Here is a 16,608-nt window from a genome sequence, read left to right as displayed (position 1 = left end):
TTTAAAATATGGGGTTTTTCAGTAATTTTCAATCAAAAATGGCACTTTTGTCAAATTTTGAAAATTTTAAAGTTAAATTTTAATAATTCCATGCATCATAGAATTAAAATCAATTTTTCCTGTAAAACTACTGTAAGTTAATAGGTCTACATATTACCAGAATTACTTTTTATGAAAATTGATTATTCCACATAAAAATTTTTTTTTTGAAAATCCAAAAAAATCTAAATTTTTTGCCAAATTTTTTAGTTTCCCCCCCTTAAAGATATTGTCGTTGGGCTCATTGGAACTATTCCACTCTGTAGTTCACTATAATAGGTACAAAATAAAAAAAAATCAACAAAATCAGTAAAATAGTTTTGAAATGCCGCTCATTTAAAAAACACCCCTTTTTCCACCTTTTTTGATTTTGAACCAACTTCAAAAGGCTATAACATGGGGAAAAAATTTTTTGGGACAAAATCCTTTTGGCATACTTCTTGTCTGCACTGGTTGTAACTGCTGTAATTTTTTAAAGCAAATCTGAGATGGTGACCTGACACATTATCTTGCTAACTGCCTGAATTGAGGTGGAATGGCTCAAATATGAAACTAAAATATTTCTTAAAACATATTTCCCCAAAATAGTCTCAATTAGACAGACACATGATGCACTTATATAATAATATAATTAGTAATAAGCATGTCTAGAACCAAAATAAGAAAAATAAAAATAAATAAGCAAAATTTTGGGTGTGTGAAAAATGTGCCATATCAAATGTAAAAAACGTGTTACTAATAAGAGATATGAGATCAAACAACATAATATAAATTTTTTTTTCCAAGTCATTAAGTTCATACATTTTGGTACAAATTCACACTAAATAAATTATATTTAATGAATTTATCATATTGACAGATACAATTTTTTGTAATTTGAGTAATGTCAAATTAATGATTGATTTCATTGTTATAGCTACATTCGGTGCTAAACGGTGTATTAGCTTGCACTTTGGTGCTATATGTTGTTTTGAACATGCTTTGCGGGATTTTTTCGGTTTTATCCTAATTCAGTACATAACCTTGTGCTAGTAATTGTGCATCCGCCATTTTTTTTTTTTTCTGTTTAAAAGGTAGGTTAGTTTAGGCGACTCTCACAAAAATTTGTTCTTGTCTTTAATTTTTGGAGGAAAGTTCTCTCGCGCAGAGGTGATGAGACCGCACCGACCTGCACGTAGAGCTTGTTGAGGTGGGTCTGCAGCCCGTCCTTGATGAACCAGGGCGGGGTGGGCGACGAGCCAGGCACGCCCTGAGTGGCCGGGATGTTCACGTCCGCGCCCGCCAGCAGCAGCGCCTTCACGCACTCGGGCCGGTCCGCCAGGCACGCCATGTGCAGCGGCGTGTGGCCCTTGTGGTTGCGGCAGTTCAGCGCCTGCACGCTGACCGCGCTCAGGGCCTGCGCAGCGGGAGACGCTGCCTCCGTACTCGGGACTCACCTGGGCGTTTTCATGGCGGGAAGATATTGCCTATGGATATGAGGGGACAACACGACTGGCTCTGGACCTGGAAAGGAAATCCCTGAATAGGCTTGAGTTTAGCCAGCACCACTTAACCACTGGGCCAACAGCTCCGACCAGACAAAATATATACACTTCTTAACTGGCCACTCCTATCCTACAAAAGGATATTTTCATTAAAATCAACAATAATTGCACATATTTAACTAGATGTATTACAGTTATTGTCGTCCTACATTAAGTTAAATAGTTGGAGACTGTCCACTTCAATCATGTAATAACACAGTGGCAAGCATATTACCATTCGACCACCATGAATTGGAGGAGAGGGAAAAACATACCAATGATGCAGATTTAACCACCCATACACATTTTCGGGTATTTCTAATTACTGGAATAAACCAAATAATTATCAATTCAATAAAAAAAATTCCAAAATAGGGTCATTCCATGGAAAATCACCCAAAGGTGGTTGCTGACCCATTTTGAAAAAAATTTGAAATTTTGTCACATAAAAAGTACATATTCCAACAGTGCAAACCTGAAGGTACTGATTTTTATCTACCACATTTTTGATTTTACAGACCAAAATGGCTGCTGCCGTGTACCAAAATTTTCATTTTTAAGCCTTTATGTTTTGTTTAATATCTTAATATCTATGAAAGATACGAAGTCATGACTGATTTCATTGCAAAGAGGAGACTTAGGGCTATTAATAATACCACTAAAAATAAACAGAATGTTGTTAACGTGTCTTCATTTACAGACATGAAAGTTGACCTTGAAACCAACTTTTTGTTAATTTTCAATTGCTCCTACTGTCTTTCAAAATTCAAAAAACACAATGAAACCTTAAGGCAAGTAAGTCTACATGGAGTACTCGGCAATGATATATTGTCAAAAAATTTACTCAATACCTTCTTGGTGAAAACAATTCCTAAAGTTTGTGTTTTTGGAAAAACATCCAATTTTTGAGGCGCTGTAAAAAAAAAGGGCAAGTGCAAACATTCTGAAAATTTGGTAAAACATTGCCATGGCAACTCTAACACACCACTAAAATATCTTTGTTAACCTCACTCATATTTAGTATAGCATCAAGATTTTTTTTTGCTTTATAAGAAATAGAACCAGAACTGAGGAGCTTGATGTAAAACTGAACCGGAACCAAACCGACCAATAAAAACCAGAACCTCACGGCTCTAATAACTACTAAATTTTTTGTGCTACTTCATAACACGATCATAATCATAACTTACATATGAATTCTTCAAGGTAGTGACAAAACTATTTACCCAGTAACAAGAAGTCTTATACTATGCACAATGTGAAGTTTCTTACATCGCTCTACACCGTACAGGTGGAATTCAGCCTATAGTAGAGGCACCACTCTGCTCAAAAATACTTTGTACAGCCGAATTGCAACATATAAACACTGAATCCAAATACAAAATGAGCTTCTAACCATCTCATCAAAATTCCTTAACTTAACATATATTTCCCTGACAATGCTTTTTTTTTTTAAAATTCAAAATTTTCCAACATTTTGAGGTTTTCCCCTAATGCTGACCACCAAATTCTATATCCCCCTTTTCAATGTATTTATTCACAGAAATCTGATAGCCAGAGCACTAAAAAACTACTCATGGCGTGCAAGACCGAGCCTTAAGCGTGAACAGACTTACAGTGAAGATGCATAGGCATGATCGTGGGGTGATCCGGGTTTGCACACGACCACCCGCAAGGACTGACCTGTAACTTACAAATACTGTACAGTAAATAGAGGTGAAGCACAGGCAAGGCTGCGCAGCAGGGTTAGCTAATTTAAACCACAATGGTTTAAACCAAGTAGTTCTTATAAAACACCAAATATTTTTTTTTAAATAGATACTATTTATATTTTTAATGAAAGGTCTAATTCTACTAATAACAATAGTATGGTCATTATGTATCTTGTGATTTACAGGAACCAAAAATTATATGCTAATCAAGATCTTATCATTTAAATTATCTTAATAATTAGTAAATTATTCCCAGCTAAATAATCCTCTAAAATCAAAATTATTTAGTAAATTGAAGTCAAAGTGTAAAAAAAAAGAGGAAAAAAATAAATTTATTACAAAAATTCTTATTCGGTGGGAATTCCCCAACTGTACTGTAAATCCCTATACTGTGGGAAACACCCATTCTATGGAGAATCCTCATCCTGTGGGGGGAGTACCCTTTTATGCAGTTAAGTCCCAGTCAGGTGTGCAGATTTGCTCGACTTCAGTTCTTTGATGTTAAAACGTATAACATTTCTGGTTCAAATTGCATGGCAGAAAGCCAGATGTTGTATGGCTTTCATTTGTACATGCTGATGGCTTTCATTTGTACATGCTGAGAACCAAAATAATTAGTAATGTAAAAAAAAAGCTTGTTTGAACCAAAAAAAAAACGATTGGTTTTCTAAAAAAAAAACTGGTTTTTTCCAACCCAGCTGCACAGTACCAAATTTTCATGTGGCAACATCAACTGTGCTTATAAACCCGAGACACAGTAGTTGACTAATCAATATCAATGAAGACTGCGAGGTCTCACCACTATGATGTCCCTGGAGGAGGATGCGGCGAAATGGAACACAGAGTTGCCCTCGTGATCGAGGCTCTCGAGCGAGGGTGCAGCGGCTAGGAGCGCCTGCACAGTGCGCAGCGAGCCCTCCTTCACCGCCAGCTGCACGGGCGTCATGCCCGTCGCCACGTCCGGCGTGTTTAGCAGCCTGCCAGACAGGTGTCGTTTTTCACCTCGTTTACCACAACATTTACCAACTAGTTATACTTTCACAAAAAAAAAAAAACATATATAATTTCATAAATTTTATTTACAAACAAAACCAAAACATACATTTTGTCTTTCTTTACCACCTAATGACTTACTTAACATTTAAGAATTGCATAGAACCCATGTACTCTCTACCAACTGATAGGAACAAAAATTGGCGGTTAAACAGTATTACCGATCTCAGAACAGAAATTATTAGAAAACATTCATACTTTATAAATTATGTAAATCAATGTTGGTATCGAAAAAAAAATTCCTGGACAGATATGTGGTTACATTTTTCCAGAAAATTTCCCAAACAGAAACTTTTGCTAATCACATCCGTACGTGTGACCCCCGCCTAGCACTACTGAATTCCAGCTGGTAAACACACCACTCTCTCACTAAGTGGTCATGATTGCTAGCATGTCACAGGTACACGCAGCAAAGGTACGACTTAAAAGATCCCAACCCAACGGCATCACTAATATTTTTGAGCACTAAGATTACGCCCAAGTAGTCCAGAGCACAACATTATTAATATTGTTACGATTTATATAGGGATAACTACTGGGTTCATAAAGGGATAGCCAAATTAATTAATACAGTTTTATTTATTACTAATGTCTGCACTATAAATTTAATTACTACACTCAAGATTTCTGTTCACAACAATTAGTCTTACACTGATCATTGAAACATTAACACTTTCCACTAGAGCTTTGGCTCAACAGTGGCTCGCTCTTCTGTCCACCTCCATCCGCTTCTTTCGCACACTCACTCACGCCTCGCCACAACACAGTCCTAACTATCGCTTGTCGCACCTGACTGGCTAACCAAGCCTTCATGCTGGTATCGCCTTCCAATAGGTCTGGTTCGCTCAGCAAGAGCCGCTTGCCCTCTTCACATGGGTATTGCCAGTATCACTCCCCGAGGGGCGGAAAGAGAGACAAACAAACACACACACACACACACGAGATATGATCTGATGAATTTATTTTTGCAGTGCAAAAAAGAAAACAATAAAGCCATAATTAATTTACATTTTCAAGTTTGAAGGTTGTAACTTATAACAGTTTAGCTGTGTCAATTAAAAATACAAATAATAGCCTCTTCGAGCGCACTTAACTCAGTGTGCACTGAAAACCCTAAAAGAGCAACTAATACAGGACTACATTATACAAGTACCTACTATTTGTTGTTGCATTAAAAGCTGTAACATGAAGCACCAAAAGTGCAATACACTGGTTTGTTTGTTTACAAAAAAAGACAGGCAAAATGCTTCTATGAAGCATCTGCAACAAAATTAACTATGGAAAATTTAGTTGTAAAGTATTAGTAAATTAAAATTACAGAAATGAAATGACTACCCTCTTCGAAACTATAATGACCAACTGCATCATCAATAAAGTTTAATACTTTGGGCATTTTTTTAACTTCCATTTGTTTTAAAACTCACATTATACACTCTTGATTTTTTGAACGGTCATCATAAGATTCCAGAAACTCAAGAACAGCTATTAATTTCTAATTATTTACTTCCATGTTGTCCACCATATTACAGTTTATAACTGCACCGACTCTGGAGCCTGTAAAGTCCCCACCAAACACGCGGCACCCAGGAAGTGTGCACCGAGCGCAGCCATTCCAAGATGCTTTAAGCATAGGACACCACAAACTATTTCTAAGCAAATCGCACGCAGAGTAGATAAGTTACGGGTCTGGTTAACTCTCCTCCAGCTAAATACATACCAGCTTGTGATTTGTGGTCACACACTCAGCTAGAGAGGATAACATTACTCACAATGAAGTTACTTGTGCAAATAATAAAATAAATTAATAATTTTTTTTTTCTATTTTGGCTTAATATCTTGTCAGCGATGTCATTAGACGCAGTGAGTGGCACGCAGTACGGACACAAAACTGGAAATACTGTTGGAAACCAAGCCAGTTTTCCTGGGGTGACCGCGGGAAACCATGCAAAACTGAAGTCACGATGGTCTGACCCGGGTTTCAAACCTGCATACTCTGGAATGTCGGTCCAATGTCTAACCCTGTGCCACATTGCTCTATTTAAAGAAATTGCTCACAAAACGACCGCTAACTGCTTAATTCAAAACTAAGTGACATGACAATACATAGCCCACACCCACACACTTACCCACGAATAACATCATTCTGAAAATGGTCATGTAGTTGGAAAAGCACCGCCAAGTGTGCCACAGTGTACGAAGGATTCTGGGAAATGGCATCACACAGTTTTTGTAGGCTCTGCAGATTGCACAACTGAAAATAATTACAATAAAAGGAGGTTAAACATGAGAGTTTAAATGGAAAATAATTAATCAAGCAATAAAAAGAAATTGACATTCACACAACAGATAGTTCGTTCAGTGTTTATGTGTAGCAGTGGTCCATACAAATAGATCATAATATAATTTTATATCAGACTAAATAAAAGTTTATCCTAAATTTCTTAAAATGCTCTTGAAACTAAAAGACTTTTGAAATTAAAATCAAACAAACTCAACAAGCAAGATTGGGAAACCACTCTCCAAGAAAGTGTTTTCTATTGCACTGACCCATAAATAAATGGAGGTATAATGAAGTAGCCCTGGTTATGAGTTTTTTTAACAAAAACCAAACCACAGTTGTATAAAGGCTAATGATGTTAACAAAAACAAACCATGGATGTATAAAGGCTAATGCTAGAAGTTTATTAAATAGCTTGAAAGGAATAGCTCGTTATACATAGGAAAACTATGAGATTTGAGTGGAACCATAACATTATGTGGTGAAGAAATTAAGATAAAGGAGTAATGCAAGTCCCTTGAGTGGTTTCAAGAATCTATAAGAATCTGTTTAAATTTCTGGAAACATACATTTTAGTCATTTTCACTTTCCTTAAAATATAGTTTAACATAAAAATACGTGAACAGTTACTACTCATCCACCCTCAGTATATACTTGAGAGTTTCATTAACAGATGCCACTCTGATATCTTCAGCAGTTTACAAATGGCATGGTTTCTTCTGAAGCTCTGCACACCGTGTGTGCCAGGGTAGGTGGGGCCATTCAGGCACTGGACCTCCAGGATTATGGTGGGCTCCCAACTTCTTGGGGACCGACACTCTGCTTGTTCATTTGAGTTATAGGATTTATTTCCACCAACAAAGGAATTTTTTTTGTTTAATGCATTAACAGCAAGTCAATGGCGACAGATACCGTCAACATCGCAATTCAAGGGAACTAAGGAAAGAATTGCCCATTGATTGTACAAGAAGGCCACAAATATCTAGTGAACCAATTTCAGGACCTTTTAATAAAATATTTCCACAACTTTTTGTAATAAAGGGTCATTTTTGTATGATGATAAAATTTACACAACACAAAATATGTACATCTACCACATAATTGCAGTAACATGCTGCTTTTAAGTAAATTTTTAAGAGATAATTCCTGCATGATTTAAATGGACAGTCTCCAACTACCTACATTTAACATGAGATTGAAGTGAGACATAAAAACAAATGAAATGAAAGTCAGCAAAAGGCTGCTGGAAATGAAAGTTTCGTGACTCATGACAAGCCTCTCAGTTCAGTTACTTTCTTTGCGACTTTAGTGAGCTGAAGACACCCAGCTACTTAGTCAGGAACCACACCAGCATGTACTTGTGTTTCCAGGGAAACCACGATGGTGGACAGTTCAGTATATTATTATTTCCGCTACATTGCAATGAGTTTCCACACCTGCAGTTAACCGTACAGTGAAAAAGTATCAAAATGTAATGTAGCACTGTATACTCTTTAAAACTTTTTAGAGTTGAGATTAAAAAACTGAAAAGGTTTTTCTAGCACCTTTTATGTTTTAAATTATTTATGTTATGAAACCTTTACATCTTATGGACATGGTTAATTTGAGACACTAACACACAAGACGGACTAGGAATTTTGGGGTATGATGATAAACTATCCAGACACTTGCCTGACATTTTAGGAAACCAGAGAAAAACAAAGTCAGGATAGTCATAGCGAGATTCGCTGATAATACAGTGTCTTACAAGTTATCCACCTAGTTACATTTTTTAATGTACAAATTATTTTTTTTTTTTTTTTAGCTGTATTCCATAATAGTGAACATGAAAATGATTATACAACTATAATAAACTGGCTTACCTCTTTCGCTACTGTCACAAGCACTGGAATTTTGTCCTTGAATTCCAGGAATTTAACTTCAGCATCATGCTGGGTTTTGGCACGGAAAAGGCTGTGAAAAAAAAAAAAAATATTCACCTAAAGCAAAGTTACACGGTCATATATTGCAAGGTCAATTAAAATCAGGGCTCATACAAATTTCAGGCATTCAGGCCACCATAACATCCAACTTTTCCTTGCTGGCAACAAACTTCTTCAAAGATACTAACTAACTATATTCTGTGATTTAATATTACAGAAGAGCAAAAAAATACTGCTCTCTCACTGAAACTAGAAGCCCACTTTCACAAATGAAACTTCGGCATCACATCTGTACTAAGTGTATTTCAAACTGTGTAAAGCATGTTATTGTGAGTTTTTTAACTAAGCATTTTTGTACATATTATGTTAAAAGTGTAATTTAATTTTAATGACAGACATTTTTTTAAATAATATGAAAACATGAACCACTGTTGAATTATATGTACTTACACGTACAGAAATTTGACACATGTTTCAAATAACTCTAACTTTTAAACCAGTTTGGGTAAAAATGTAGTTGAGCGGTATTTGCGAAAAAAAATGTTAAAAATCCAAAAATACCTTTATTATATGCTCTTCAACTTCCTCTTTTCATTAAAAGTGGCGGAGGTAAGAAATTCCAAATACTTTAGGAGATATTGAATTTTTAAATTTCATCATATGTAGTTCAGCAGTTTTGCGAAAAAAAATGTTAAAAATCCGAAAATACCTTTATTATATGCTCTTCAACTTCCTCTTTTCATTAAAAGCAGCGCAGATTAGAAATTCCAAATACTTTAGGAGATATCGAATTTTTAAATTTCAGCACAATACTAGTGCATTCATGTGGCGTGCGTGCACCATTGTTTCTTGTTTACGTACGAGTATCAATTTTTTTATTGGATAATGATGTCACGTGATTTTTCGTGATAGGCCAGAATTCAAATGAACTAATACGTGATTATTTAGTTCATTATCATTTATTGTTTAAAACTGTGTTTAATTACCGCCTCCAACTTAGCTGAGTTTTTAACGTTTCTAATTTTAAAGTCTTATTTCTTATTTGAATATTGTTGCGCAAGTAATAAGTAAAAAAAAAAAATTACGTGAGTTCCTACTGTCCATCCTTTGTCCCGGTTGGTTATGTCAGGTCAGTTACATTATAAATAATTTAAAACTAAAGAATAATTGAAATTAATTCACATTATTTTTAATATCACCTTAGATTGAAAGTATTTATAATGTAACTGACCTGACCTAATCGACCATTTTAGTTTAATGTTCATCCTCTGTCCGGGTTTGTTTGGTCAGGTCATTTACATTATAAATATTTTAAAACTAAACAGCCATTAAAATTAATTCACATTATTTTTAATGTCGGCTTAGTTTGAAAGTATTAATAATGTAACTGACCTGACCTAATAAACCATTTAATTAATTACGCATTCACGAGCACACGGCAAAATAACAAAAACTGCCGCGGTCGAATGGTTGCAGAGGTCTTGTATTGCAAAATTAAAAAATTTGATATCTCTTAAAGTATTTGGAATTTCTTATCTCCGCCGCTTTTAATGAAAAGAGGAAGTTGAAGAGCATATAATAAAGGTATTTTCGGATTTTTGACATTTTTTTTCGCAAATACCGCTGAACTACATATGATGAAATTAAAAATTCAATATCTCCTAAAGTATTTGGAATTTCTTACCTCCGCCACTTTTAATGAAAAGAGGAAGTTGAAGAGCATATAATAAAGGTATTTTCGGATTTTTAACATTTTTTTTTGCAAATACCGCCCAACTACATATTTACCGCTTGGGTAACACAAAATATGTCTAGAATAAATTACATTAGGCTACAGAATATATTTAATCATTATGATCTATACTAAAATCAACTGGGCTGAAATATACTTTACAACACCCCAGAAATATTAATCAAACTAAGAAATAAAACAATTAAATTGTACAACTGTTGTATCACAAAATATAATAAACTGGGTGGGATTGTGGTATTAAATACACCGTAAATATTTCATAAACAGTATCCTGTACTATAATAATAAAAGTAGCGCTGTAGTGTCTATAATACGATACCCATAAGTTAGTTTCATAAAGAACCATTTGTGAAAAACAAGCGTGAGAAATGTCTTACTGCCAAAACCCCCATATTTCTGCACTTGTCCAGTACGAATGTAGAGGTAGTTCGTGATATCAATATTGCTAATTGAATTGACTATTACACTTGCAATTGGGCTTTCACCCGGTGGCAAGGAGTCCTCCCTTTTCATTCACTAACCCCCTCCCCCCCTCACCTTAGCATATTAGCATACTCCACAGATCCTTTGCATTTTTCACCCCTCCGTCTCTCTCTTCATCAAGTATTTTGCAAGATGGCGGATGTGGTATATGTGAAATCCGGTTGTGGTGTAATTTAGTGAAGGGCTTAATAAATATACAGTGGTTTATAGCGAAATATGTTTTAAATCATACTAGGAACTAGGGAGTTATTGTGTATATATAAAATACGCGACGGGAGTGCGCATTAGGCGGAGTTAAAAGGGCGAAGGTCGGTGGCAAGCACGTGGCAATTAGGTTAGAGATGGGTGGTAAAGTGAAATGTAGGGGGCGTGGAGAAGGAAGGAGAACGGTGTTCAGTGTGATAGATGTGACGAGTGGTACCATGTAGAATGTGGAGGGATCACAGTGGGCTTAGAAAGTCTCAAAGACAAGGAGTGGGAATGTGAACTATGTAGGGGAAATTATGAGGAGGGACTAATTGAAGGACAAAAACATTGTCCTGGCAAGGATTTTGAATTGGTGAAGGGGACAGACAGAGGTTCACTAGGGGGAAAGGAGGAAGAAAATATAAAGGGAACGAACGACATGCTTGAAGGAGAGGAGGTAACCATACAGGGGAAGGAGGTAGTGAGTGTAGGAGGAGTGATGAGAGACAACTGGGAGGGTATACAGGAATGGATAAAGGAGCTAATAATTGGAAATATAGTGGAGGGAGGAAAGGGAACATGGCAGGAGTGGAGTACCTGGAAGGGAGATGTAGAGAGGGAACTAGTTGGGAGAGAGAAAAACCTGGAAGGGCTAATAAAAGGTACCAAAAGGGAAGTGGACACCCAAAACTGGGAGGAGAGAATGGAGGAGGAAGTGGATAAACTAAGACATAAGGTGAAAACTCTGGAGGGGAACATGGGTGACCTCCAGCAGGAAGTGTTAAGGGCAAGAATAGGAGAGAAGCATGAAGCAGGGAAAGCAGACAGGATGCAGGAGGGGCAGGGACTGGCGGTAAATGCAAGAGATGAAAAAAGTACGGCATTGGGGCAAACTAGGAGTAAGGAGGCTGAATTGAGGAATGAAGTGTGGATGTTAAGGGGGGAACTGGAGGAGGGGAGAAAAGAAATTGACAGACTACGCAAGCAAAACGGGAAGGTTAGGGATCTGGAGGAAGAGGTCAGCAACTTGCGGAAGCAAAAGGTAGCGCTAGAGGGTCAGATACAAAAGTGGAAAGATACAATCGAGGGGGAAGGTAGGGATGACTGGGTAAGCAAAATGGAGGGGACGAAATGCAAGAATGACGGAACCAAAAAGGGAGAAGAGAAATCATGGGCTGAGGTAGCCAGAGAGGACACAGGCAGGCTAAAGGAAGATAAGTCAAATAAAGGGGATGGGAATGAGGGGACTATGGAAGGTAGGGGAATCGGAAGCGTAAAGGTGGCATTATTCGGGGATTCGATGCTCAGATATGTAAACATACCGGGGGCGTATAAGGCAGGGAGGAGTGGTGAGAGGTTGGAGGATGTAAGAGATAGAGTTAAGGCTAGCCAGCTTGACGGAATAAGGAAGGTGATTGTGCATGTGGGCACAAATGACCTTGTTAGAGGGGGAGGACCAGGAAAGTTTGAGGAGGACATGAAGGGAATGCTTTGTGAGTTAAAAAGGAAAGTGAGGGGAGACATCCTGGTGAGTGGAGTGCTGCCTAGGAGGGGTGTGCCTATCCACAAGCTCAGGGCTGCGGAAGCCATCATGCTGAAGCAGTGTCAGGAGTGGGGAGCAAACTACATCAGCGCAAGGAGTAGACTTCAGATGAGACACATGGCAAGGGATCAAATCCATCTGAATAGGGAAGGCATGGGAATCCTGACGCAGGTGATGATAGACGGTTTAAGAGCGGGTAACATGGGGCAGGGAAACGGGGTAGGGGGGAGGTCAAAGGTAGGGTGCAGCTAGTAGGAAGGAATGAAGTGAGAAAGATGGGGGGGAGGGGGGAGGCAGGGGAAATAATCAAGAAGGGATGGAGAGAGGGAGGGAAAGACAAAAACAGGATGGGGAGGGGAGGGTGCATATAGAAACAGGAGAAGAGGGTAGGAAAAAAAGGGAGAGAGTAAATATAATGGTTGTTAACTGCAGGAGTATCCTAAACAAAGTGGACAAGTTCTGGACAGTGGTTGAGCTCTATGGGGCAGATATAGTGGTGGCAGTAGAGACATGGCTGGATGAGGATGTTGCAGACAACGAAATAAGGAGAGGGAGTTACATAGTTTTCAGAAGGGATAGAAACAGGAGAGGGGGTGGGATAATGGTTCTTGTTCGGGGGGAGTTAGATGCAGAAGTAAAGTGGATGGGAGAAAAGGAAGAAATACTTCACTTGGAGATCTCAGGGAAGAAGAGGAAAATGCAGCTGTTTGCGGTGTACAGGCTGCCGGGTGATGGGGGAACAGAGGTGGAGGCTGTACTCGAAAGGCTTGATATGCTGAAGGAGGACAGCATGGTAGTTGTAGCAGGTGACCTCAACCTTCCAGGGGTCAAATGGCAGTGTGGTAAGGAACTGGTGGGGCCACTGGGACAACGGAGGGCAACTAAACTGGTGAACATGGGGTTACAACAGGTGGTGGTAGAGGAAACTAGGATGGGTGGGGGAGCTGGCGGTTCAATATTGGATGTAGTGCTGGTAAGACCCGAGGAGCTAGCCACTCACTCTAAAGTGGTGGATGGGATAAGCGATCACAATATTCCCATTGTGGAGATTTGCCTGGACAAGAAGGTCATGAAAGGCAGCAGCAGGCAAATATGGTTGTATGGGAGGGCAGTATAGACAAGGGTGGAGGAGTTCCTGGAAGAGAGATTCGACCAGTGGAGCATAGGCATCGATGTGCAGGAACTGTGGAAGGATTTCAAAAAGGTGGTGGGAGATGCTCAAGAGCAATACGTACCTAAAAAGAGGATTAATGTGGGAGGGGACCCACCTTATTATGGAAGGGAAATTCGGAAACTCAAGAGGAAGGGTAGACTGTTATATGCGCTGGGGAAAAAGGAAGGAAAGAAGACTGTAACAGAGGAGCTGAAAGAAATAGGAAAACAACTGAATAGAGAGATAAAGAAGGCGAAGGAGGCCTATCTCGGGGACCTGATGGTACAGGGGACAAAAGGCAACTGGCAAAAGCTATACGGGTTTGTTAGAAGCACGAAGGGCACAGGGACAGGGGTACCAATTTTGAGGAATCAGGAAGGTGAAATTGCAGCGGGATCCAAGGAAAAGGCAAACTTGTTGGCCATGCAGTACATGTCAGTGTTCGAGAAGGGAAAACAGTGGGAAAGGAAACATGCTGAGCATAGTACAGGGCGACACGAGAAACGGCTTGAGATCAGGAAGGAAGAAATTGAGAAAGTAGTGAAAAGGTTAGACAGCAGGAAAGCCATAGGTAAGGATGGCATAGGGAATGGGATGATAAAGCTGGGGGGGCAAGCCATGGTGAAGTACCTGGAGCTGCTATTCAGTAGATCGATGCAGGAGGGCAAGTTGCCGCAAGAATGGAAGGAGGCGGTGGTGGTACCGATATACAAGAAGGGGGGTAGCAAAGAGGACCCAGCCAGCTATAGACCTGTTAGTATCACGTCGGCGGTGGGCAAGGTGATGGAGAGGTTAGTGCACAGGCATGTGGTAGGGGAGCTGGATGGTAGAAAGTGGATTGACAGGAGACAGCATGGATTTCGAAGGGGATATTCATGTGAGACTCAGCTGGCTGGACTGTTGGAGGAGCTGGTGGAGGGGGTAGATAATGGTCTACAGATTGATGCCTGCTTCATCGATTTTGAAAAAGCATTCGATAAAGTTCCTCACGAAAAAATTATGAAAAAAGTGGAGGGTGGTGGGTTGGATTGGTGACTTCATAAGTAACCGGACACAGAGGGTACGTGTGGAGGAGGAGTTATCGGAGGAAGGAAGGGTTACATCAGGGGTGCCGCAGGGCAGTGTGCTTGGCCCACTTCTCTTTACCATAATGATGAATGATATTGGAGAGAAGATACAAGGGCATATTAGGCTTTTTGCAGACGACTGCGTGGTTTACATGGATGCGGAGAGAAATGGGTTACAGGAGGATCTGGAAAGGCTGGAAGAATGGGTGGAAAATAATGGTATGAAAATAAATGTGGGAAAGACGAAAGTGGTCAGGTTTACCAGGAAGAGGAAGATTGTCAGGAGGGAATATCGCTGGAGGGGAGACGTGATAAGTGAGGCCGACAGCTATAAATATCTAGGGGTGGTGCTGCAGGGTAACCTGGGGTGGGGGGAGCATGTAGACAAGGTAGTGAAGAAGAGCCGACAGGCCCTGGGCATGCTGGGACGAGTGCTCAGGGGGGGAAGCAGCAGCATACGTGACAAGGCCTATAAAACTATGGTCCGCCCCATGCTGGAGTATGCCGCAGCAGTGTGGAACCCATACACGGCAGTTCTTGAGAGGGAGCTGGAGGGGGTGCAGAGGAGAGCAGCTAGATGGGTGAAGAGCAAGTGGAGGAGAACGGACAGAGAAGGGAAGGGGGAGTGCAGTACCACAGAGATGATGATAGGAATGAGATGGGAGAGCTTAAAGGATAGAAGACAGAAGGAGAGATTGGTCAAGATGTACCAGGTGCTGAGTGGAGTGGGAGGATGGGGAGAGCTGGGGGGCAAAGTCAAAATGGGAATGCCTAGAAGTAGAAAGGAAAATACTAGGAAGGTTTTCAAAGAGAGGAGGAGAACAGAAAGGGGAAAAAATGTGATGGTCGTGAGGACAGTAGGGGAATGGAATAGGCTGGAGGAGGAGTGTGTGGCGGCTGGGAGTGTGGACCAGTTCAGAAGGAGAGTGAGGGGGAAGTAGGGAGAATGCTTGCCACCGGGCACTTTGTACCCAATTGCAGCTAATTTAAATTATTATTATTATTATTATCAAAACATTCCACGCCCTTCCTGTCCTGCCAAGAAAAGCTCAGGTATCGCGTTGTAAACTACCACCAAAACTGTTTACAGCGCAGCTTACATACGACTTTCCAACAATAACCTATCTCCGCTTTACGCAAGTTCAGTATTGTCCGCAAGCGATGACACCGTACACTCTTTACTTACCTAAACGACTGTTCCAAAGTTTCTGTGCACGGACGATGGAGAACGATTTCAAACACGTCAACCCGTGCTTGAGTGTCAGTCGTTTGATATAACACAAGGGCATCCTCTCGGCAATGAATAATTTTATCGCTGTAATTTCCTGGTTTTACCTGCAGTACTCTAGACGGTGGTTGTTCAAAACTAAGAAAATTTCTAACGAAATCGCCCGCTGTCGTAATGTTGCTCAACCAAGAAGTCATATTTCACGAAACAACTTCGTCACCCCAACAAAATCTAATGGTTCAAACTGTCATCCTGGCCTTTTTCCTGGCATTATAACAAGCAAGCGTCGAAGCATGTATCAATATTTGCGGGTATACCTCGGCCAACTTCCATATGTATATGCGAAACAGCAACACAATACATCAGTAATCAACCATGATAGTTTCCAAGAAAAAAACCTCTGAACAAAAACATTTGCCGTAAACATTTAAAAGTCAGAGCTCTTTATTGACAATAAAATTAAAGTTTTATCACTACAATATTTATAAATATACTTAAGCTTTCTCTGCAAAAGGTACTGTCCACTTTTTATAAATGGGTCGACAGATTTTCTGTATATGCTTTTAGCAACAACTCAGTGCATTAAAACTGGCAGTAGGCCGCGCGAAAAATGCTATGAATTCAAAATTTTATTAAATTTTATTGGTTTCATTCACACCAATGAAAGT

The 16,608-nt window shown here is 39.5% G+C and overlaps 1 protein-coding gene across 2 annotated transcripts in view; it reads right to left on the bottom strand.

Annotated features, from left to right (window-relative positions):
* The window catches only part of LOC134527688 (85/88 kDa calcium-independent phospholipase A2), an 84,818-nt gene extending 68,436 nt beyond the window's left edge, over positions 1-16,382 (bottom strand). The window contains exons 1-5 of one of the 2 annotated variants that reach the window (XM_063360592.1): positions 16,258-16,382; positions 8,468-8,558; positions 6,454-6,578; positions 4,074-4,251; positions 1,208-1,435 (exon numbers count right to left, since the gene is read on the bottom strand). In XM_063360592.1, coding sequence (XP_063216662.1) covers positions 1,208-1,435; positions 4,074-4,251; positions 6,454-6,578; positions 8,468-8,558; positions 16,258-16,367 — 732 coding nt within the window. In that variant the 5' untranslated portion in view covers positions 16,368-16,382. Of the gene's footprint in view, positions 1-1,207; positions 1,436-4,073; positions 4,252-6,453; positions 6,579-8,467; positions 8,559-15,898 lie in introns of both variants that reach the window. The other variant, XM_063360591.1, reaches the window with a different exon arrangement.
* Between the last annotated feature and the right edge of the window lie 226 nt (positions 16,383-16,608).

This window comes from Bacillus rossius, chromosome 1 (genome assembly GCF_032445375.1).
Source record: "Bacillus rossius redtenbacheri isolate Brsri chromosome 1, Brsri_v3, whole genome shotgun sequence".
In the NCBI taxonomy this organism is placed as follows: domain Eukaryota; kingdom Metazoa; phylum Arthropoda; class Insecta; order Phasmatodea; family Bacillidae; genus Bacillus; species Bacillus rossius.
This window is presented reverse-complemented; position numbering and strand designations above follow the sequence as displayed.